Consider the following 25,288-nt stretch of genomic DNA (forward strand, 5'->3'; position numbering starts at 1 on the left):
AAAATAAAATTTTGGCGGAATATTTCGGTTTCTACTTATATGTTTTCATTGGATAATGGATAATTTGATCATTTTGTCTAACAAAATTGATAATTGTAAAAATATCTAGTGTTGCAAATGGGCAGTAAAAAAAGAGTAATTTTACAAATTCCCTTCTATTTTTCTGGATTTTAAGATAAATCAGTTCTAATAAAAATTAAATTTTGACAAAACACAAATAATTGGAGCTTATATCAATTTCCATATTGCTTTCTTTATACTGTTCTAGATTAAACATCTTTAATAACAGTTGAGCTCCAAGGAAAAAGTCTTTTGGCAAAACTATGCAATACGTTAACATTCCTTTTACATGTAACTTTAATAACTTAACTTCCACCAGATAAATGGAAAATCATAAATTAAGCTGTGACTAAAACTGGGTAGAGATGAAAAAAGATTAAAGAAACAAAAAAAAGTGTAAATAAGCATTTAATCATAAAATTCCACTATATTATTCAAAAACCAGTAGAATTCTTCTCCAACTTTGCCCATTTCACCAAAGTCTTTAGAAACTTCTTCACCTGCAAAACCACAATTTAATACAAATAAAACATACACAAAACATACTTCAAAAAATTGTTAATGGTTTAATGTTATTATTACCTCGGATGGATCTCTAAGGGAGTAAAACGCATTGCTTTCTTTCGGTATAGACGATACTAGGATGCCGAAACCTCGGTTCCCATCTCTCAGTACCTGTAAGATTCATCGTGTTGTTTCGATTAGGCAAATCACAATCAAGAAGTAACCAATCACTAAATGTAAGTAACTTGAAACATTAGTTATATATATACCTTGAACGCATCTTCATCGGTTGTGTCATCACCAATGTAGATAGGAAGCAAATCGTCTTTATTGCTTAATCCTAAACAAGATTTGATCAAATTACGACTAATCATCGGTCTAGAACAAGAAACTACGAAATGAAATTATAACAATGTATATATATACCGAGAGATTCTAATAGAAACTCGACCGCTCTTCCTTTGTTCCAGTCTATCACAGGACGAACCTCTAAAACCTTTAACACAAAAAATGATAATCAAGAAATTAAGACCGATGATTAAACGTAAGCTAAGTATCTCTTAAGCTAATCACAAACCTTCCTCCCATGAGTTAGACGCAAACGAGGGTATTGTTTCAAGTGGTCATGAACACGCTGAGCAATAATAGGCCAATCCTAAAGAAACATAAACATTTTTGTATCAAAATTTATCAAAGTACAAAGCAAAATTCAATAGGTCTTTTTGTTTTTGTTACCTTTTCGTCAACGTTACGGTAATGTACAGATGCACAGAACTTGTGGTTCTCTACTTTTGCACCTTTGATATCTTTCATTTTCTCAACAAGGGTTCTAAAAACCTCGTCGATAACCGGTATGAATTCTCTCGCGGGCTGAAACAGATTCACTTCCTTACCCTAATAAAGATACAAAAGTGTTAATAGATCATCATTTAGCAAAAAAACACGGTTATAGATCATGATTTTTAACCTGTTGGTCAGTGGATTTGAAACAATTCGGACCATCAGAAGAAGTCATTATGTCCATTCCATGACTACCCGCGTAATAAAGTTCTGTTAGTCCTACCAACTGATAAACCTGCCATATAACAAAAAAAAACTCTATGAGTACTCAACTTTACAATCACTTGATTACAACGGTTTAGGACTTTACCTTGTCACGGCTTCTACCGCTAATTATTGCGGTTGGGAAGTAACTCGCGACATCTTTAACCGCAGAACGCATCTGAAAGATCAAAAGAAAAAACAATCTTTTTAGCATCATACTATAAGCCACACAAAAAACAGAACAGAGTAAGGTAATAGACAAAAGGTTTGCGTTTATTACTGCATCAGACATGATGGCACGATCAGGATCATCAACTATTGGAGAAAGAGTACCATCATAATCTAGAAATACAGCAATCTTTTTCTTCTTTGCTTGAGCTGCAATATGCGCAAACGAGCTAATCGCCGAAGGATATTTCACCTGTTTTTCACAATTCCAAACAATATATTTGTTGAAATTAAGAAACACATATTAGGATCAAATTTAGCGTTTATTACAATTACCATCCAAGCACGTTGAGCAAAATCATCTTCAGGAGCAACTTCAACATTAAAATCTTTGACAAGCTTCTTACGCGGTGGAGAAGATGAAATCATTGCATCTAACCAACCATTGGATCTAACATCATCGAGTTTCGCAGGTTTCTTCCATTGACTCATCATAAATCTACTAGACACGCCGAGTCTTGATTGGTTAACTGATGGTGAAGGATCTTTAAGAACAGAGGATTTGTGGTTTGAGTTTAAATCCATTAATCAAAACTCTAAACAATGCTTCAATAAACTCTAAAACCAATGCTTCAATGCAAGAACTTCTGTTTTTTGCTTTCTTTATCTTCAATAACACTCTATCCAACTCGTTTATCTATGAAAAACCATCTCTTCATTGTTTTCTTGTCACTGCTTGTTGGTGAAAGCTCCATCAAACAAAACTGATTACCAGTAAAAAAAAAAAACACAATTCAGTTAAGAAAAAAATATAAGATTATATTTTACTTTTAGGAATATTTTGTTTCTTGACTAAGTACCTTATCATCATATCAAATTGTTCATCGTAAACTTTCAGATTCAATTAGAAATTCACCTGCACACAACAAATCAACAAAGTCACTTATAATGTAAATTTAAAAAAAATTAAATGCTTTATTTGGAAATTAATAAATAAATTAACTTCTATAAGATTTCCAAAACTTTCATGCTTTTTAAACACAAAAGTAGTGGAAAAATAAATAATGTTTTCTGTTCTTTAACGAGTCGACACAAATGAAATTTCATTTTTCTAAGCGAAAGTAAGTTTTATATGTTGACAAATTCTCCTGTTTAAATTTGTCGTAACCTTCAATATGTTACTTTCAGTTTTACCCTATGTGTTGATAAAGGAAAAAAAGAAAGACAAGTGATCGTGACAAGTACCGGAAATTTCAACATCTTTTAACCAAAATTTTATATGGTAGGTCAAATATTTAAAAAGAGCACCGACAAACTTCTAAAACATCACTAGAAAATTTGACAAATCACACGTATATCTTAACAATAAAGTACAAAACTTAAATAAACATGCCAAATCAGTCTTCAATTTTTGTAACACTAATATGTGAAAAAACTTACGAATTAAGTTAAACAAAAACTCGTCTATACAGTTATATTTTTATTAGAATGAAACAAAAAAAAACTGGAATTTTAGGTGTAAGGACAAAATTGCGTGCGTTTTAATTTCCAAATGACGATAATTTTCAAAACTGTGAAAATGTTTGTTTTTGCAGCAGAATATAATATTGTAACGTACGAGGAAACAAAACGGAACTAAAAATACAGAGAACGAGAAAATATTCAATGTTAAATTAGAAGAAGAAAAAACTGAACTAGATCCAAAAATTCTCAGAAATGAATTATTTATAAAGTTTAAGCAAAAACGTTGAAATTCATTAATTCAAACCTGATTCAAAAGAGCTCCAGAAGGAAGGAAAAAAAATCTTCGGAAAGATGAAGTTTTTTGTTTCCTTTGATAGAAGAAATTGAATCTCAGAGATCGCAGAAGAAACCAAATCCAAAAATGAGATTTGAGGGTTTTTTTTTGATTAAAATTGAAAACCCTAATAAAAAGAGAGAGTCGAGAATGTAGGAGGAAGAGAAGAAAGGGGAGAAGAAAATTGCGGAGGGTTTTTCGTATTTATAGACTCTCTTTTTCTTTTAGAGACTTTGAGATAAATTAGAGACAGAGACGTGGTTTAGAAGAACCATCCATGTTGGGTTTATTTACCAAAATTTACCATCATTTTAAAATGATAGACCAATCAATAACACGTTATGAGTTTGTCATTTAGTCATACGCGATTTTCAGAGATTTCGAAAAACGATTTTTGGTTCGATTACAAATTATGGCGGTTTGTTTATTTCACTTTTAGTAAGGTCGGTCAAATATTTTTATTATAAAGATCTTTTTGTTGTATACAAGAAATATTTTATAAGAGATGAAATTAATTAAGTTATTCGTTATGCCAGAATATATAAATTCACAAACGTTTTGCATTATGTGACAAAGATACGTTTGCAATTATTTGTCTTGCTTTAAACTCTAGAACAAACATAGATATTTGTATTTTCTTAATTATTTCTTTCAAGTGAGTTATTGGTATGGCGTGGAATCTTGATGTAACCTATGTTTGAACATAAACTGTATAAAACCTGTGTGCCTTTGAAGTTAATTCACGTAATCAAATTACTACTATTTCTTTCTCAATTTGGACCACGTAAGTTCTCGAGAATCCATTTATTAAATACACCACATTTATTTTTCCGAACTTTGTTATGGCAAAAGCTTTTTTTGTTTTTTTTTACATAAGATAGTTTTTAAGTATTATAGTATTTGTAAGCAGTCAATAATTAAATTTTAAGTTATGGTATATATATTTTTGAAATGAAAAAGATTTTTTTTTTTCCTTAATTAGATGTGAGAAGTGTTAATGGTATTACAACGGTAGGACGTTGGTTGTTAAATAAGCTGGTTCGTTAACATACACGTGGCAATGAGTCAAAAGAGACTAAAAGCTCGTAGACGACACGTGTTGAAGTGTAATGTTGACGCGTCCACGTGTTATTTGGGCCTTAGATGGGCCCTTCTTGCTAAAAAAGGCAACAAAAGATCTGTCTTCTCTTTTTTGTCTTTCTCTTTCGCATTATCTTCACTTTACAACCTTCGCGATATAGTTCATTATCATCTAATTTAATATCTTTTTCACTATTATCATTTTTTTTTTTATAATATAGTAATTTAATTGGAAATTCGAACTGAATCTAATAAATTGAAATTTTGAGGGTAGTCACTGGTCAGTGGTCACAATGTCACATGGTAAAGAATTGTGTATAGTGAGCTTTTGGGCCGCGGGGGTCTTGTGTGTGTAGAGAAAAGGTCACTTCACGTGGATCATGGAAGGGTTTAAAGTGTAAATATCGGTTAAATCACAAGTTTTTCTAGTTGGGAATTGACATTAAAGTTAACGGTCATAAACGGTGTTAGTTAAAAAAAGTGTTAGAAAATCATGTTTGCTTCACAAAAATTATCGAAACCCACAAGTTTTTGATCTAGATTTTGCTTTCTTGTAAAAAGCGGTATTTCTTATAAACCGTTAAAATTTGTCACGTGCATCATTGAATCTGTACTTTATGATGAGTCACGAAGACATAAGTCTCAGATCTGACTAAGAATCTTTTTTCGAGTTTCCCTGAAATGTATCCATTGAAACTGTCTACTCATTTTTTTTTCGTGTCCACTATACAAATTTTTCTCTATCGTGTGCTTTCAAACATTCGTTAATATGTATTTTTGCTTATATAGAGACAATATACATATTTTTTTTGTATAAAATGATATTAGTACTATTCCTAACTAAAGAATAAACAATAATGTCAAGAATTGCATCATTATGTAGTATTTTACTATGTAATAATGCAACAATTGTTTGAACCATGCATGATTTGACACTTGTTATAATTCCATTCAAAGAAGCAAAATTAAACAATCTCCGGAAGTTGAAAATGTGTGGTGTTAATTAAACTAAATATACAATGAATCTATGTTTTTTATTGTGTTTTGTATGATTTTAAATCGTACGGATAATAAAGTAATGTATAACGAATTATATACCACAAGAAAGACGGTGCCTACCAAACTCATTAGTGATTATATTATTGGTGGGTTTTAGATTAATTAATATTTAATAGTCTTATTAAAAAACATTTGTTTCTATTGAATACGAGTATACGACACACGAGGCAAGAAAACTATGTATCTAAAATGTAATGTTAATTTTCTGTAACACGATTTTAATATAAACTTTGACATCGCTTTTTTCGTTGTGATATGGTATAGATTTATTAATGTTTGTAATTGTGATACATTAAAAGAAAGTCAAATCATAACTATTCATATTTCATAGTAATACAAACACATTTGGTTGATGAAAGGCATTAGTACAGGTGGCCTATTAAAACTCAATCGCCGGTTAAGAGTAGACATTTTAACCGATCCAAACAAATATCGAACCGTATTTTAAAATAGAAGACATGTAAAATATAAGACAGAATCAAACCAATTCTTTAACAAAATCAACTGAACCAAACATAAACCAGACCGAACTAAAATGGCTTTGATTTGGGTTTAATAATAGTCCCATCCACCACTTAAACGAACTAACCAAACAAAAAACAAAACCAAACGAAAACTGAACAGAAAGGATTCAGGATTTCAAATTAATTTTTACTAGGATCGTATTAACCAAACCGATTAAACAAACATCTTAACCATTTATCTACAGTACTTACCATTATTTTATTGTATCAAATTCAACTTCTATATAATATGTAAAATATAATACACAGCTAAATTGAACTCGAACTTGTCAAAGCTAAACTCCAAACCGATCGAAACGGAACGAACTTAGATAACTTCGGCTAGAGTTCATTGAGTTATACTAAAACTGAAAACTAACAGAACAAAATTTGCCACCAATATTTAAAATCAAGGCTTAAAAGAGAGCCATATATTTTGGTTTAGTTGGTTGAAGCATCAAAATATTTTTATCTAGGAATTTTTTTTGAGTTGTAATCTAGTGAAATTTAAGAGCAATGATGTAAGTTTTTACCCATTCATTTTTTTTAATAGCGACGAAACTTCTATAAATAATTTTCATCTAATCAATAAAATATAATGATTAGTGTTATTTCTGTCAAAATATCACTAGTGGTTGAAAGCTACGTGGTTGCGGGTTACATGCAGTGAAATTTGTTGTAAACAAAACTTCGACACCAATGACATTGTTCTAATACATCAACATGATTCTTTGCCGTCTACTTCGACACCTACTTCTATTCTATATTAGCTAGACATCTTACTTTATATTGTTAACCTGGTTAGAAATTTAAAAAATGATTTGTTTAAAACAACTAAATTAATACATTTGGTGTGACGTGCATCCGAATTGCATGTCTAATATCATATGGAATTAGTGTCAATAACAAATAAAACAATGAAGTTTACTGAAATGATAACGTGATTTGTTTAAACAGTCATAATGTATAACGTGATATAGGTAGTACATGTATGTAGACTGGGTCATGTTATGTGATTCTTCTCGGCTCGATAATCAAGGAGGAATCTTATAACATGATCCAGTCTACATACATGATCTAACCGTTGTTTCTTTTGCTTACAGTCTTCTCCATGAGTCCATGTTGATTTCAAAACTTTCGTTTTTGATGCTCACAATATTTTCACAAAAAAACACGAGGGTTAGGTTATTCTCAGCCCATGGGCCTGATATTGTTGTTTTTGGTCACATCAGTCATACTTTAGACAGTCCAAATGTTTTCTTCACATGATATGTATTTTGTTTCTCTCTTTTTAAAAGTCAATCTCACCGCCACCGGTATGAATTATTTTAGAAATTGAAATGCTAAACTTTTATTATATGCGTAAGTCCAAACATGTATATGTGTATATATATGCACATCTATTAGAATAATTAAATATCCATATTAAATTTAATTTATGCAAAAATTAAAATAAGTAATAATTTATGCATTTTACTATTTAACGTGTATGTATATTTTACACATACATATGCATATTAATAAATTATTTATTTAATACCATATTTATTTCGAATTATATGACATGTTTTAGTACATTTCTCATTGAACCATGGAATATTCTATACTTTGTCCCATTGGTTTGTTAAACAAAAAATTATTTATTTTCAATAAACCGTGGAAATTCCGGATTTTTGACCCAATATCTTTTTTTTTTTATTCTGAAGTCAACCGTTGATAATATATAATACCAGACATAAATCATTTCAACCCAAAGATAGAGTTGAACTAGTGACCTTGAGTGTTCGCTCTCAAATCCACTAGATCACCATCTACATGGTAATAAGAAGGGGATTAATATTTGTCTATTTAGGAAAAAGAAACTTCGATATTAATTTGATGATCAATTTAGTTTGATGACTTCTTCTCTTGTCCTAGAATTGTTCATTTGAGTATTTATCGTAGTTGGTTGCAGATTCAGATTTTATCATGCAAAAAACTATAACAAAGGGTGTCTTTAGAATCATATATAACGAGATCGTTACTAGGTACATAAATTCTAAGATATGTGTTACAATTTCATTCAAACCATAACATATGAGGGATGACATGTTGGCTTTTCTTAACATCATAATAATGATAAATAAATAAAAGCGTCAAATTTGAGAAACCTAACCCATTTCTGACCGTGTAAGTCAATAGACAATTTCTTATGAATAAAATGAGAAATTATATTTTGGATGTATAATGGTTTGGTGATCAATTTGCTTTGCTGTGATTTGATTAGGTTCTGCCAGATAAAACAAAAGAGTATGTATGCTTTGAGATTTGATTCAAAATCTGTCGTCGGGTCAGTCCATTAATCGATGGTAAAAGGACCAAACCGTCAGGCTATTTGAGTTCATTACAAATTACTAAATGAGATACAAGTCTATTCATTATTTTACCTATTCACTAACGCTTTTCAACGAATTGGTCCAGCTTCAACGCATGAGACTGTTCTAAATCGCTATAATTCAAAAGCTTTTTTTGCTCGAATTGGCAAGCATGAAAGGTGATGGGTGGCAGAATTTTTTTTGTAACAAATGCTTTTTTATATGTTTTTTTTAAAAACAAAATATATTTCTAAAACCTTTAAAACCAGTAAAGCCTTACGTGTCATAAAATCTTTAAAATACCCATGTCCCCAAGAATTCACAACTCTCATGTATCTTTGTCGCATGTGATGATATGACTTGTGACACAATATATGATCAAGACATTTATTTATGAATTTTTTATTAAAAAAAATCAGAATTTATATAATAATGATTTGATAGACAATATTAGAGAAAAACAAAATTATGACCAATACATGTAGTATATATTGCAAAAAAAAAAACACAAAATGAAATAAAATAAAAAGAATGAGAGCATTTTCAACCTATCTTCATTTTCATCTCCAAAATAGAGTTTGGAGTTAGATTTGCTCCGACCATTTCCATTTTCAATTACAAAGTGGAAATCACTCTTTTTTTTCTCCATATTTGGAGACAATTTCATTTTAGAGATCTCCATTTTTAACTCTAGAGTAAGATTGGAGCAAAATCCTATTTTGAAGAAAAACTAGAGATATAGGTTGGAGATGGTCTGAAGAGTGATCAAACAAGAATTGTATAATGGAGAATTTTGCCAATCACAATTCAAAAGGTGGTTGCCTTTAGGATTTTATATTCCAAAGACTGTCTCAAACATTAAATAAGCTAATAAGAGATATCACTTTCCATTTCACTTTTCTCTTTTTTTTTCTTTTTTTAGTTGAAGTATATTATTTTTGCAATATTCAATTTGTTAAAAAAGATAAAGGTTTCAAAAGAAATATATCACAATAGATTTGCCACTCTATAATATCTCACGTTCCATTGTGGATTTAATATATACATTATATGGAATTTATTTTAGTTTCAAAGTTAGTAAAAAATTACTTTTAAAGAAATTACATTGGGGAACCAAAAGAAAAAGTGAACTTTATACTATATACATATGCAATGTGGAATATAAAATTTTATATGGGCTTACCTTTGAATCATGGCAAATTATTATAATTGCGCAAACTAATTTTCGAGATTTTGTTCTGATTTTCCGTTTGACAATATGAAAAATGAATTTTAAAACCAAAATAATCAAGAATTTTATAGCCACAATGTAAATGGTTCAGACTGTTGTTAAAATTCCTAACAAATATTTTGTTAGACAAAAACAATTCTTAACATATACATTATCTTACAAAGAAACTGATTTATTTTACTATAGAATGTTATGTTTTAATTTGTTTTGAATAAAGAGTGCATGCTAAGAAAACTAAAATGTTGCTCAAAACTAAATATAAACCGGTCAGCTACATTTATCTCCATCTACAAGTTGGATATTTTGAATATTTCCCATTCAAACAAAACATATTCACTAGAGAAATCTCTACCACAAGTTTATTTTATACTCTTAACCTAGACACTATATATCATGATTTTTTTTGTCGGCATTGGATATGCATTAATAAATTTTAAAAGGATATTGTGCCAGAAAAATAAAATAAAATAAATTAAACGGAGAGTCAACTTCCTCATAATGTAGAAGATATGATGATGAATTAGACCATTTGTCTTTTAATGCACATAGAAGGGGTGACAATCTGTTTACATTTTTTTCTAGGTTTTAGAACTTTTTACCCCTTTGATATGTTTTTTCTTCTTCTTTTGTTAAAGACAGTTAAGACTTAAAAGCAGTTGCTTGAACCTAACAGGTGAAACATATGTTTTTTTTTTCTTTCACTTACATCATTATTAGAGATGGCAGACGGGTAAGCCCGCGACCAAACAGATCGCCCGCGATGTGCCCGCTTTTCTTCTGATCCGTGACGGACCAGCCCGTGGATATTCCACTGTTTCGGTTATATTTTTGACATCACTGCACACATGGTGAGATATTGTGTGCGAAAGACTCTTAGACGAATGAAAGAATTCAACTTTTCCCATGAACTTATTCGAGCTACTCACATGTGTGTGACATATAGTTTTTGATAGTTACAAATTGTTAGGTCGTTAGACTTGGTAATTCTACTTGGTTAGTTATGTTTTCCTTTCAAAATAATTCAGAGTTCCTATTCTTCATCTCTACAAAAATTCAGCTGTCGAGAGTGAAGAATCAACTTTAATTCAACGACTGTTTCGGTAAGATATTCGTTTTTGAATCAACATATTGTTAGAATCAACCTAGAGAAGAATCAACATACAGTAATTTTTATTTTCTTAAAAAATATTTTTTAGTTGAGGTAGTGGTATGGGGTAAATATTTTGAGAATTAAACAAATAAAAAGAAGTATTAAATAGTTTTTTAAAACACAAAAATAGGTTTAAGAAATTTGGAAAAAAAATAAAATATATCACAAAATTGTTCTCTTTATAAGTAACTCGTAACGATGCCTTCTCTTTCATTCTCTGCATTAACTAACTCCACTCTTTAACAGGAAGAGACCAGAGGAATTCCAAATTTCTATTAGATTCACTTAACTTTCAAATATTTCCTTTTTGGGTTCTTCGAGTTTGTTGAAAATGTCTGAGAACGAAGTCAAGGATCCTCGTATCGATGGTATCAAAACTAAGATCCGTGTCGTTCCAGATTTTCCCAAGAAAGGTAGATTTCTTTCTTTCTTTTTCTTTATGTTCTTACTTAAAAATAAAAAATAAAAACAAAAACAAAGATTGGTCTCTCCCTCTGTTTTTGGTTGCTGAGAAAATTGTAACATTGTTGTCACCACGGTTAAATTTTTCTTACACGGGTTGGGAACTTATGGATACAATGCAAGTGCTATTTTCTTGATGAAACATATTTTCATATTAAGCATAGTAATGTGAGAATTGCAGGTATAATGTTCCAAGACATAACAACACTGCTGCTAGATCCTAAAGCCTTTAAAGACACCATTGATCTGTTTGTTGAGAGGTATCGAGACATGAACATCTCGGTGGTTGCAGGTACTCCTATTTTTCTAGATATTAAAATAAACAAAGCGAAAACAAAAGTTATTCATCATCTTTTAATTTCATTTTAATAATAAATTATATATTTAAACCTCATGTGGGCAGACAGATATATTTAACTATGTTGATGCATTTAATTTAATAAGATATGAAGAAAATTTGGCGAAGTTGATTAATATTGTTTGGAATCATGATTTTATAAATTTACACTATTGTCATAGTGGTATGAATGTTGCCACAAGTGTATCAAATTCCAGGTTTTACTTTTTCTAAATTTGAATTAAACCTTCACCAAAACGAGATTAAAACTTTAACAAGAAAGATCAAAACGACTGAAGGCGAATATTTTGAATAATAATGATTTTTCTTCTTGGAATTTACGAGACTAAAATTCAGTTCGACAGTACCAAATGAAAATCAATTTCAACTTGATTGTTGCATTTCATAAACTGAAACATAAACCAAAGAGAAATCTGATTAGACATTCCTAAGTGGTGGAATCTTGGTTGGATAAATGGGTGGTTGATTACTTGATTTATAGATGCCACCTTTTTAAAAGGGTCGGCCCCTAAATAAAGTTTTGTTTATACCTTATATATCTATTTTTCTTCTCATCATTGTTATTCAGCGGCTCTCTTTATTTCTATGTTGGGTGATGTTACGTAGTTATTTTCCTTTTACTATTTTATTCAACGACTTTTACACGTTTAGGTTATTTAGACCTAAGCTCTAGTCCAAGTCGAATGACTGGACTTGGAACTTGGAAGCATCTTAATACCATATAAATAAGTTGGTTCATCACATTATTAATTAGTGTTTATTTATTCATTATTATTTATTAGTGTTTATTTTGTTTTCTATGTAGTAAGATTCCTAATATAAACGATATAAATAGTTGACGTAAAAGATAAAGAATAATAGGTTTAAGGGACATTGCCAATAAAAACAGTATTATGATTTATTGTTTAGCAACATAAAGGATATTAGATTTAAGGGACATTGGAACTAAACCACTAACATTTGTAGTCATATATGTTTCTATAGTTTCTAATATACGCATGGCCGTTTCATACTATTTGAAGACTGTGTATTTTTGTTGTTTTAATCAAACACATATTTGATATATTTTAACCATGGACTAACAGTAATTTTTTTTTATGAAAAACAATGCTATATTCGGACCATATTTTCATGTGTAAAGAATTTTGATGTCATTGTAACTGTCGATGTTTATAACGATCGATCATATAAGAAATTTTACCGCATACACACAAAAAGGTAGTTTCAAGGGACTGAGATATTAAGAAATTTCATTTTATTTTATTTTTGATAAAAGAATTGCATATATTTCAAGTATAAATCCATGTAAACTTGGTCCTTTGTATCATCGTAAGTTGGCATGTGCTCTTGAACCCGTCTCTTGCGTATGTTACAAGGACAAAAAAAGAGAGCCTCGTTTGTATTTCTTTTTTCTTTTGTTAAAGTCAATACTTTCCACTTAAAGTCGAGCCTTTACAAAAATGTTTTCAAGGAATCTTTTAACAGTCGGGGAATTAGAGTTCTCATGTCTTTTTCATATTGATTTAATTGCTAATATATATATATATATACACGACTGATTTTTTTGTTTTCCTTACGTTTTGCTTGTTTATAGGTATAGAGGCTCGCGGTTTCATATTCGGTTCACCCATCGCATTAGCCATCGGAGCAAAATTTGTTCCTCTTCGTAAACCAAAGAAATTGCCGGGTTAAACACCATTCCAAACTTTTATATTTAACATATGCTTTGTTATTTTATTATTCTTATATGTCAAGCGATATTTTGAGTAACAATAGTGTTACCTATCGTTTAACAAATCAAGTATGGGGTTTAATTATCAAAAAAAGTATGGGGTTTAACTATACGATTTTTAATCAGGCCAAATAATATTTGAAGAGTATGAGTTGGAGTACGGAAGTGACCGGTTGGAAATGCATGTTGAAGCTGTAGATTCCGGTGATAGAGCATTGGTCGTAGATGATCTGATTGCTACCGGCGGGACTCTTTGTGCTGCCATGAATTTGCTCAGTAAATTTTTCTCATTTTTCAACAATATATCTTTAGTACCAAAATTATTATTATCTTTCAAATGGCTGCCCATTGATTCAAATCATTTGCCACTTCAATAAATCCGAAAAATATACCATGGTAGGTAATGCTTAATTTGTTTTTTTACAAGTTAGATATATTTGGTCAGAAAACTAAATATAAATATGGATATTCTTATACAAAACAAAACAATGATATTCTTAAGAATTGTCCTATATAAAAAGTCTTTTCTGTTATTTTTCTCAGCCAATATGGATACAGTGGGTTGATAGAATTAGAAGGTGATAAGCTAACACGGGAATTAGAAAGTGATAAACAATGATATTTTTAGGAATTTTTTACACCAAAAAACAAAATATGTTTAAGAATTGTCCTATAAAGTCTTTTTCTTTTATGGTTCTCAGCCAATATGGATATAGTGGATTGATAGAATTAGAAGGTGATAAACAATGATTATTCGATTTGAGGAACAAAACTTTTATGTTGTGAGAAGTAAAAATAGGAACTGAAACCATTACAATATATCCTAAGGCGAAACTAGAGTAACAAAGGAATTAAATGCATAGAAAAATGGTGGGTGTACGGTTTTTCGGTTTGGTTTTGGTTTGATTTTTTCGGTTTTACGTTTTTGGTTTTATTAAAACTATAACCATATAAAAACCATATGTATTTCGGTTTGGTTACGCTTTGGTTTTTACAGTTTTTTATTATATAAACATTGAAACCATATAAAAACCATATGTATTTCAATTCGGTTTGGTTTCGGTCTGGATTTTTGCGGCTATTCTATATTTTTACAAAAAGAAAAATTTCGATGATGATGCATAAAAACAAATAAACGTAAAACAAAAGTAATATCAACCAATTAATTAAATATAATAGATATCGTGTTATAATTATGTTTTTGGTTTCTAAATTACTAAAAAGAGTAATTGAAAAGATTGAAGTTTCTATGTTTGGAATTTCATCTAATCAAATTTGCCTAAGGTGTTCCTACTCTTAGACCTAACCATTCAATAAAACTTAAAAAAAAATTCACTAACCTTGATGAATATTTTTTTTACTGTGTTAGAGCGAGTTGGAGCAGAAGTAATTGAATGTGCATGTGTCATCGAGTTACCTGAACTAAAGGTAAGTTAACGTTGATGAAAATTTTGTTTTGAAGGTACTTTTATATATACATAGTAACAAATTTCATAATTTAGTACTTGGAGACTTTTTTTGTTGTTGTAGTTTTTCAAAGTGCAATTTGAAAATCTCATGATGAATTACAATTTTCAGGGAAGGGAGAGATTAGAAGGGAAGCCATTGTATGTGCTCGTTGAGTATCGATGATGTCTTTATTTTTTTTAAATTAGTGGGCGACAAAGCAAATTCCTTCTGTATAATGTGGCGGGTTTAAATTTGGATCAATTGGTCGGTTAAATATGTTCTCAAACCCATGGAATATGGGATTAAATTTGGATTTTGCAAAATTTCGTGTTTCATCTATGTATTAGAATCTCCCATGCGAATTTAATGGGCTTTGTTCGTAACTAAATTACATCCTTTACAAGGATGAGGGAAAATTACATCTTGTTGAAACTGAAGATGCCATTGATGCGGTATTAAGTGAACTTCAACCGATAATAATAGAAGAGTTGAATAAAACGTTTAAAGGAAAATCGACTGAATTGGAGATAAAATGGTCTTTATTTGTAATGCATCTGAAGAAGATCTCTAAATGGTAGCTCTAGTCAATTTTTATGGAAGGGATTTTTGAACAACGACTCAATGAGACAATCATCTAGCTTATTTCCAGATACATACATATAAACTCAAGCTTATGAAAAATTAAGACCGATTCGTGGAGAAATAAATATCCTAGATGATGGGGGTTAGGTTTAAGCTCCTCCTTCATGGAGAGTGTTTTTCAAAGCTCAGCCTTGATGGCATCAAGAGCCAAAATTTATGTCGATTGTTCGACTTCATTGGCTGAAGAACATTTGAAAACTATCTTCAATCCGATCAAATCCGAAACTTCTTTGATGGAGTCCACTCGCGTATTAATTGGGATATTTATCTTTACCTATGTTTATTCATCTTTTATCCACTTTGTTGTAAGTGAGAATTATGTATCAAGCTCTTTGGCAAAGAGTCTCTTGATGACTTCTTTTGTAATTTTGGTTTAAGATTAATCTAAGAAAGTTAGACGGAATAAAAAAAAGATAATGTGGAGTAGTAGACCAGACCATTATTAATATGATTGATAATGAACTACTTAAATGCTATAGTTTAAAATATGTTTACGTTACAAATTCATGCTTAGAAGTTTATTATTATTATTATTTTTCATGCTTAGGAGTTAAAAGAAAAACTAAGCATTTTATTTGGCAAACGAAATCATGTTAATATATAGCAAAGATTAAAGATCAAAATTATGAATACATCATGTTAATGTGCTGAAACATGTGTACTAATACGTCCATATTTCATGTAGGCCAGTCATCTTGAATGGGTTCGTGACAAACAAATCATAAATATATTTTAGTCTATCTTATACAAACAATCATTAATTTGGTTTTTTTGTGTGTTTTTTTTGCTTATATCGTACATGTTCTAAATATTATAAATGAATGGTTATGATTAGCAAGTTAGAGGATAACTAGTATTATGTCCGTGCTATCGTAGAAGTTGTTTTAATTGACTACTAAACATTTTTTTGACGTATTAGTTGTTTTATATTTTAGAAAACATTTAAGAAAGAAAAAGAAAAAATGACACAGTGAATTTGAATAGATGGGATGAGATTAAATACACGTGTAAACAAATCTCACTCTCAGTTTCATCTCTTGTATTTAATTATAATCACGAATTGTGTCATTGTGATCGGAAACATGGTGATTTCATCCTAATAACCGGATTTAGTGGCCTCATAAAATGTTTGAGAAGCTTAAAGATGGAGATCTTGTGCATACTCTTTTATTGTGCTATTGTTTTCACTTATAACTTTCAAAGCTTTTTAAGTCTAACTTATTACTGCAAAAAAAAAAAAAATACAGAAACCCAGAGTTAGTTAGATATAAAAAAGGAGAGAAAAATATCTTTTTGTAACAGAGAAAAGAAAGATTCTAAAATTTTAGAAACAAAAATGAAATAGCTGATTTTCTGACTTCCACACTTCTAAAGTCTCGTACATTTAAATTTATTAGACATATGACTTTGTGTTTAGAGTAGATTGTCGTGGGAATGGTAACGTGGTGTATTTAAGGCAAAAGGTGTGGCATATTTCTTATGCTTTTCTTTTCTCTTGTACTTTCACAAACTCAATTACTCAAACGGTCTCAACCACTTAATCAAATATGTGATCAACGATTAGTGAAAACCAAAAGAAAATTTAAAGACAGTTACCTTGGATTAATAATGATCTAACAATTTAGTATTCACGATTTGCTCTGTCGAAATGTTCTTTGCTGAAAATATTTTCCACAAAACCCTGACATTGAAGCCCACGGTATTCGATCTGCCGAACTTCTATAAAACATCAATATTACAAATAGTGAAATTCACAAATAAAAAAGAAATGATATAGAAATTGAGACCTAGAACAGTATATGCAAAACGAAAAGATATACAAATCTTAAAATAGTACAAATTTGATACCTCAAAATATATGTACCGCCTTTGATTTAAAAACCAGAATCACTCTGGTTCTCGTGTTTCATCATCACGTGCTGCAATTCACTATGTTCTCTTGTTCAGTATCACTCTGTTCTTGTTCTCTTCTTCATCAGTTTCATCTTCTTTGCAAACTAATTTGCAATTGTAGTCATGGAGATCGTGGGGAAAGCGGCGAGGAAGAGAGAATAATTTTAGGGTTGTAAATATTAATTTGTGCACTTGCTAAATAAAATGAAAAAAAGGAAGTGTTCAGAGTAAATCGTGGAAGGAGTAAGTTAAGTTTTTCTTTTTTATTCAATTTTTTTTTCTTGATACAATAATAGAGTTGTTACGCGAAAGTAAAACACCAAAAAATGGGACTTATGCCACGTATCACAAGAAGAATGATGCAGTTTTTATTAAAGTGACTGTTGAATTAGTATAATTAGATGCGTTGACACATATAGGAAGTTGAATGGGTTCAAAATAAAAAACGAAACTTGAAATATAAGTTACCAATAAAACTTAACAAGCGTTACTTACTTGTGGTTTACTTCTGTCTCTAATTCATATCTGTTTGGTTGTCCCTCTCATCTCATATAGTTTGATGAAAATCACCTACTAATATATATACACACATTATTATATGTAGATTACTCGCAAATATATTACAAATGGAGTTTTTTTTATGAATGTTTTATAGAATTTTGGGATCATGGACGGATTTTCCCCAATTGATAGATTTAAAAATTACACCTACGAAGGTTTGATAACTAGAAATAATCTTATATAATGTGGGATAAGCTTCATTAAAAGTTCTTATTGGTTGGTTTTAGATTTCCTATATAATTCCATATGAATGCCATTAAACAGTAGAAATTAATATACAAAAGGGATATAAATTAAATAAATATAATCAAACTGTTGCTTGAAAGCAAATGCTGCTGCAATTAAAATTTTGTCTAGAACAGTTGACATAATACCACATGTACTAGATTTTAACCCGCGGTACACCGCGGATACAATTCATTTTTTAAAATTAATATATATAAAAATTTGTAAATTATTTTATAGTTTACCATTGTTACTAAGTAACGTCCTGCCAAACCCGTCCTGCTAAACCCGTCCACAAAAAAAAACTATTTATTTTATTAATGTTGAACTTATTTATAATATGTTTATGAATCATTGTCAAAATATTTTAGTCATTGCGGGACGTTGAACCCACACAGTTTTTGCCAATTGGTTAATATATGTTCATTCTTAAAATTTCGAATCACATAATATGACGAAATGTTTTTTGAGATTTTTTTAAACTCTATATATTATATAATGATGTTAATTATTTTTGATAGATTAAACTTTTTATAAATTCAAATATTAATAATGTTTTATGAAGTTTAAATATACAAATAATAATATTTAAAAAATTAATATTTTTTGCCTTTTAGGTAATGATATAATATCTCTAAAAGCAAAAATTTAGAAGATTTAAATCTTTAAATAAATATTTTCATGCCTAAATAATTAATGTCAGTAGCATGACATTGTAAATAAGTTCAAATACATGATTTGTTTATTTAAACAAAAAACGTTTAGTAAGAACAATATTTATTTAAACAAAAAACTTTGTTTTAAAATATTGTTAATAAAAAACGTTTATGCTAATTTTAAGGGATTGATGTGAAGTTTGTTTGGATTAAATTTGATTGATAATGCGATTGACAATTTAAATTAAAAATTTAAAGTAAAATTTATTATTTTGGAAAAAAGATTTAATGCTAATGGTATTGGGTTGTAAATAAGTCCAACTCTATGATTTCTTTGCTAAAATGGCTGCAAAAATGTATATATAGATTGTCTGTTTTTATGTTATTCTTATATAAACGAAATATTTAAGTCATAATGTAAAGAACTATTATTAGGATTTCCACTTGGTATTGTAATTATACATCATCATAATTTAAGTTAGACTTCCACCAAATCTGCATTTTCATGATTATCTTTTTCTGATCACTCTTTTTAAGTCAAACTAAATCGGCCTCATCAAGACAACAACAACTAATTAAAGTTAATCTACATAACAAACTTCTGTTAGAAATGTTGAGTTGCATTGTATGGTACTCAAATATACGTTTATATGACTCAGAACGATGGTGACTGATTAGACAAAGCGAATAAAACAAATAAAAAGTAGGATTAAGTGATTTTTTTTTTTTTTCAAGTATTATTGTTTAGTTGTTAGTTGTTACGAAGATTAAAATGATATTTTCTCATAAATGGTCAGCACTTTAAAAAAAGAAAAATGCTCAGCTCTTTCATATCTTTTAATTTTATTTACTAAATTGAAGAAAATGATGATAATTTTATTGGTATACTAAAACTCATTATGCATGTATTGGTGCACAAAATTTTAAAATGCGAGAATTTGTCATTTCAAATTAAAACCTATGAACTTGTGCATATTATGCAAAAAAGACTTCTCACCATATCACATTCCACAGTTACACTCTCTCTACATATTCTGAGTTCTGACATAACCATTCGGTTAAAATCATAATGTACCGTATTTTAATAAATTTTCGTCATTATGTATCATTGTTCTAAAAACTCATCTTCATTCCTCCACATAACTCTACTAAGACCAAAATGACAAATATTCTTATGTAAATTCAAAATTTTCATTAACTTTTTTTATTTTTAATAATTAATTTTCATTAACTTAACCAATCGTATATAGGTTGTCCAAAAAAAAAAATCTCATTAATATATGCACACACATAAATGTATATTTTTATATATTTGCATGTAATCTGCATGTGAGTTGTCTCTTTTGCAGTCAACGAATTAATTTTAAAATGTGCTGCATTTGTTATATATATCAAACAATTTTTCACGAAAATATTTCCCATAAAAATAGTAATTAGTGACGTTGAATCAAATTTGTTTCTTATTTAAATAAAGTATACACTTGTAAACATTTTATATAATGAAACAAAATTAAAACTCTAAAACATCATATATAATGAAACAGATGGAATATATTCATATACTTGCATTGAATAAGTGCACTTTATTTTTAGACTGGGAACTCTTTACCATAGCAAAAACTTTATCGTTTCAGTGGTTACAAATCACATACATAAATAAAATTAATGGTTGTAAAAACGGTATCACTAATTATCTCTTATCTAATTTGCTACCTATCAATGATTTTATTCAATATCGAATCCTGCCAAATTGTCTAAACCTTAAACATAAGTATATAGATTGGACCCTAAAAACAACCAAAAATATATTTTGAACGAAAAGTTAAATATAAATCTGAAAAATACGAAGCAGATACAACAAACCAAAAAATGGAACCAAAATATATAAATCAAAATTAGTATAAATTTTATAATAATTATTATTTTTTACAATCTGAAAAAGATTAAGAAACAAGGCAACACCGCGCGAGCATCAAAGACAATCAACTCACCAGCTCGACCCGCTACCGAATCCGACCCGAATTCACCTTTCTTCGCAACCCGACCCGCAATCACTCTACAAATCAACATCGCTCTCCTCCCTCCTCCGCCGCCAGTGCTCGCGTGCGCTTCTCCGCTACCGGAAAACGTACAAACCGCCGCTCCTTTCCCTCCGGGAAAACCCCACGCGCCGCCGTTTATCCCTCCCGGAATCGGACCCAACGGAAAAAACCTCATCATCTCATTCCCATCAGCGGAGCACCGCGCGTTTTCATCACACGCGCTGCCGTCAACTCTATCAGAATCAACTTTCGAACACGATCGCGATTTCACAGCTTCTCTATATTCCTCAAACCGGGTCACAGCTTTTGACCCGTTTTCAACTTTAAAAATCATTTCAACCCGACCCGGAAACTCATCGGAGCTCCAACTAGATTGGAATATAATCTCCACGACGTTTCTTGACGGATGACCATCAGGAAGATCGGTCAATACGGGCAATACAGATTCCGAGGAAGCTCGAGCTGATACACTTCGTCGGGTCGGGTGATGAGAATTGGAGTCTAATTCGGGTCGACGAGAAGAGCATAAACGTCTTAAACTCGGGTCCGGTTTTGGGTTTTTCTTAACGGTTCCGGGTTGTGTATTGACAACGTCTCTAACGTTTTTTCTGCAGCTGTAACTTGGCAATAAGAGTTTACCTTTGTTGGAGTGATGATGATAGACATCGTCGAATGCTTTTGATTTGCAATGTAAGGATTTGACCCACCCGATCGGCATATTTCGGGTTGTGTTTTGATTTGGAACCGGATCCGGGTTGTGTCTTTAGAAATTTGAAGTTTGTGATATGTTTAGAGATTTGTGGGGGCTTTGAAGTTTTTGGTGTATGTATGTAATGTACCCATGAAGTATGAACATTGTCCCGCCGTCTTAGAATGGACGTTTTATCGGTTGGTGTTTCTTTATGGTAGTAAATGACGATATTACCCCTTTTATTTTGGGTCCTGACCAATGTCAACGTGAATTTTCCAGCTTCTTGTCTGTAAAAACAAAAGAAACTAATTATGTATCATAACCACGTACAATGCTTTTACCTTGTTAATCATGATTGAATTAACACATGTCTCATTTTAGTTAACTTCTTGTAATGTTGAAGTTAGTTATAACATATCTTTTTCCTTGCCGATGAATTTCTTGATCTAGTTTTTCTTGTGTCAGCGAGAATATCGTTTGTGGTCTATTGATTATGACCATTGTTCTATCCAATGCATAGTTGGATGATGAATTCAGGACAAATAATGTTATTACTTGCGCCAAATTGCTTTTTAGCTTTTGTTTTCAAGCTCTTATACATATTTTGTGGATATATTTTATTTATCCCTTTTTAGCATTGTAAAATATTTTTGTATGTTTTGTCTTAAACTTTATGATCCTTGTATTCTTGGTTTTTTTGAACCTTGTGACTTGAATGATTGAAATGAAATATTTGTTCCATAATAATTATAAAAGAATATCAAATTTTAATAGTATGTGTTTTTAAATAGTAGCTTTCTTTGTATGATGTTGGAATGTCGGATTCACCAAAACGAACTACAGTTTATTTTTTGAATTATTATATGAACTAATTGCATACAATTTGTTGGTGAAACAAACTAAATAAATTTTAATATAAAAATATATAGAACTATGAGAAGGAAGAAAAAGGTAATGCGTCGCTATTAATTTTTTTTTATGCTTTAATAAGACAAAAATGTCACATTTGAAGCTGCAATATCATGAAGCGACAACTTTAATTTAATTTTGAGAAAAGATATGTATTTTCGTGGTATTTTTATATATAGTGGCTTCATGTTATTGCATCTAAAATATGTATAGTGTATGTATTGGATAATTTATATATAATATATAAATATATGGCTTAAGAAAATATATTCTGGGAAACATATATAGTGTATAAATATATGGATTAAAAAAATATACTCCTTCAAGAAAATATATTTATTTAGTGTATAATTATATAGCTTAAATATAGAGTTTGATTAGTATTATTTAGAGAAAATAGTAGAAAAGAGTGAGAGTAAACAAGTAGAAATAGAATATACAGTATCAAGAGAAAATAGCAAAATAGAGTATAATTTTTTTACTCTTATGGAAAGTAGAAGAAAATCTACTCTATTTTTTTAACATAAATGGAAGAAAATAGAAAATAAAAATGATTTTATTTATCATGAATGCTACAAATTAAACAAAATTGAGAATAGAAAAATTTCAACATTTTTATTTCACTCTAAAACCTTGATTAGAGATCTTTACAATTGCGTATTTCAAGAACAAAAAAAATGTTTGCATATTTTAGGTAGGATGATATCTCATAAACCGCACTTATTTATCTTTTTTTTTCTGAAAAAAACAACTCTTATTTATCGAACAACAAATTATCCATTGGTACAAATCGAATTATGCATTGAAAAAAGTAAAAAATTGATTTTTTCATTTCATTTAATTTGTGAGTAATATAGAAAAGAGTTTGATTACCACTAACTAGTATGTAGATGTCAGAAACCTCAATTAGAAATTTGTGGATGTTTCGATGTCTCTATGCCTTGTTAATCGAACAAGATCGAATTTGAAGAATAATGTATTAAGTTATGTATAATGTCGTTACAATCTGACCCTCCTTTACAATTTCATTTCTCTCCTTTTATATTAATATTGTGAGATTCGTAATCACAAATAATGTTTTTCTCGTGTCGCCGATCACGTCTCGATTTAATGTTGTTCGTTTCGAATCCTTATTCCGCCATCATCGCTCTTCACTTTACTCTGTGATTCGTCCGTTACGAAGCGCAAATACTAATCCCCTTCTAGATCTTTCTTGGGCAGCGATAGGCATTCCTAAACCCATGGGTCTTTAAGCAAATAGACCTGATATCTGTTCTCGGCCCATAACATGTATCCGTCTATATTGTGGGTTGGGTGGATAACAAGATCTGACATTTACATAGTGTATGAGTGATTTAAAGCAATATGAGAAGTTAAAACTAGCACTTAACTTTGTGCTAAATTCTTTAGTTTAACTTGTTAAAAAATTTCTTAATAAAATAAATTGCCGAATTTACTTAACAATTTATTTCTCTCCCTAAAATAAAAGTATAGCCTATAATTTTTTTAAATTTTTTTAATGTTTTTAACTATCTAATTCGCAAAAAAAGAACCCTATAATATCAACATATAAAAACTAAAAAGGATTAGAAATATCATTGAAACCAACTTTGTTAATCAAACTAGAATAAGGGCCACCACATTAAGGACTTAGGTAAAAGTGGTGTAAAATGTAAATTGTTCATTTTACAAAAAAAAAAAAAGTGGTCTAAATTGCTTTTTGTGATGTGAAGTTGTGAACTAATATGAATTTGGTCTAAGTCTATTGCCCAAATTATTTATCCTTTTAGTCCTAGAATTTGTTCCAAATTTGATAGTATATAGCATCATCATCAAATTGATCAATTAAAATACGTGACCTATAGACCATAGAAACAAATTATTTAGTAATTTTTTTATGGTATATAGCAAATGGAAATTGTTTTTATGGTTTTCAAAATTTTTTTTTCTGGTCAATTTTTTTTTTATGGTTTTCAAAAAATGGAAATTATTTAGTAATTTTTTTATGGTTTTCAAAAAATGAAAATTATTTAGTAATCAAAATGGAAATTATTTAGTAATTTTTTATGGTTTTCAAATTTTTTTTTTTCTTTCTTCCCGACCTCTCTCCCCTCTCCTTGTTCGCCCTAGCCGTCAAGGCCATCTTCCTCCTCGTTTTGGCCGGTGATTGGTGGCTTCCATAGCACCGTCGCCGGTCCTGTTCTTAGTAGTTTCAGTTTGTTGTCTCTTAGTTATTCTTTGTTCTGATTTTAGTTTCTCAAACCCTAGTTTCGTCGTCTCCTCTTCAAATCTCTCTTTTTTGTGGTGGTTCCGATGTGATGACTATCATGGAGGATGGGTGGCGGATCGGTGCTCTTTGTAGTCGGATCTATTCCCCGGTGGAGCCGTCTCGTTTCTTCGATCTAGTTATGGAGGTTTGTGTTTCCGATCTGGTTCTAATGTCTCAACTATCGGTCTTGTTCTTGTTAGTTTGAGAATTGGACTTGATTTGTTGTATGTTCCGGCTGGTTCTGATGTGGATCTATTGAGTTCTGTTCTTGGATTTTGTTGGCTTTGCGGTGGTGCTGTCTCGTTTGGGGCGTGTATTTAGTCGGCTTTTCGTTTCCATGAGTTAGTTCTGTTTATCCCTTTAGTATTGCAGCAACGGCCTCTTTGTATGCGGATTCTTCTTCCGTTTTTGAGTTCGAGTGACTTCTAGGGTTTGTGTTTTGCTGTGT

The 25,288-nt window shown here is 30.2% G+C and overlaps 3 protein-coding genes and 1 non-coding gene across 7 annotated transcripts, besides 1 other annotated feature; 1 reads left to right on the plus strand and 3 right to left on the minus strand.

Moving 5' to 3' along the window:
* Positions 1 to 271: 271 nt before the first annotated feature.
* Positions 272 to 3,745, minus strand: TPPF (Haloacid dehalogenase-like hydrolase (HAD) superfamily protein). Its single transcript, NM_117313.2, has 12 exons — positions 3,545 to 3,745; positions 2,637 to 2,692; positions 2,113 to 2,540; positions 1,889 to 2,029; positions 1,715 to 1,786; positions 1,532 to 1,639; positions 1,300 to 1,458; positions 1,142 to 1,219; positions 991 to 1,060; positions 834 to 904; positions 643 to 735; positions 272 to 560 (listed from the first exon to the last, which is right to left on the minus strand). Exons 3-12 carry the CDS (start codon positions 2,359 to 2,361, stop codon positions 495 to 497), a joined length of 1,107 nt encoding a protein of 368 aa, NP_192980.1. The 5' UTR covers positions 2,362 to 2,540; positions 2,637 to 2,692; positions 3,545 to 3,745; the 3' UTR covers positions 272 to 494.
* Positions 2,457 to 2,531: a sequence feature (AT4G12430.uORF1).
* A 7,124-nt stretch (positions 3,746 to 10,869) lies between the features above and the next one.
* On the plus strand, positions 10,870 to 15,387 carry APT4 (adenine phosphoribosyl transferase 4; the record flags this gene model as incomplete). 4 transcript variants are annotated; one of them, NM_001340773.1, is made up of 7 exons in its annotated part: positions 10,870 to 10,901; positions 11,198 to 11,364; positions 11,595 to 11,705; positions 13,366 to 13,458; positions 13,630 to 13,779; positions 14,873 to 14,931; positions 15,082 to 15,166. In NM_001340773.1, 6 exons carry the CDS (start codon positions 11,283 to 11,285, stop codon positions 15,133 to 15,135), a joined length of 549 nt encoding a protein of 182 aa, NP_001319911.1. In that variant the 3' UTR covers positions 15,136 to 15,166. The 4 variants fall into 4 exon arrangements, with proteins under 4 accessions (NP_001319911.1, NP_001319910.1, NP_192981.1 ...); NM_117314.3 differs by lacking the exon at positions 10,870 to 10,901 and having other exon boundaries at positions 11,177 to 11,364; positions 15,082 to 15,387; NM_001340772.1 differs by lacking the exon at positions 10,870 to 10,901 and having other exon boundaries at positions 11,174 to 11,364; positions 13,366 to 13,779; positions 15,082 to 15,370.
* Positions 15,388 to 16,590: 1,203 nt separating this feature from the next.
* Positions 16,591 to 17,715, minus strand: AT4G02895. The gene is made up of 3 exons (NR_143984.1): positions 17,443 to 17,715; positions 17,191 to 17,313; positions 16,591 to 16,818 (listed from the first exon to the last, which is right to left on the minus strand). It is a non-coding gene; the product is annotated as an uncharacterized misc_RNA (transcript).
* Positions 17,716 to 20,709: 2,994 nt separating this feature from the next.
* AT4G12450 (zinc finger (C2H2 type) family protein) lies at positions 20,710 to 21,946 on the minus strand. Its single transcript, NM_117315.3, has one exon. It carries the CDS (start codon positions 21,687 to 21,689, stop codon positions 20,856 to 20,858), a length of 834 nt encoding a protein of 277 aa, NP_192982.1. The 5' UTR covers positions 21,690 to 21,946; the 3' UTR covers positions 20,710 to 20,855.
* Positions 21,947 to 25,288: the final 3,342 nt, after the last annotated feature.

The sequence above is a fragment of the Arabidopsis thaliana genome, chromosome 4 (genome assembly GCF_000001735.4).
Source record: "Arabidopsis thaliana chromosome 4, partial sequence".
NCBI classification, from domain to species: Eukaryota; Viridiplantae; Streptophyta; class Magnoliopsida; order Brassicales; family Brassicaceae; genus Arabidopsis; species Arabidopsis thaliana.

Coding starts and splice junctions, on each gene's coding strand:
- TPPF (NM_117313.2), bottom strand. CDS start 2,361: ATGGATTTAAACTCAAACCACAAATCCTCTGTTCTTAAAGATCCTTCA. Junction 1,640..1,714: donor GCGGTAGAAGCCGTGACAAG/GTAAAGTCCTAA, acceptor GTTATATGGCAG/GTTTATCAGTTGGTAGGACT. Junction 1,459..1,531: donor TCAAATCCACTGACCAACAG/GTTAAAAATCAT, acceptor TATCTTTATTAG/GGTAAGGAAGTGAATCTGTT.
- AT4G12450 (NM_117315.3), bottom strand. CDS start 21,689: ATGCCGATCGGGTGGGTCAAATCCTTACATTGCAAATCAAAAGCATTC.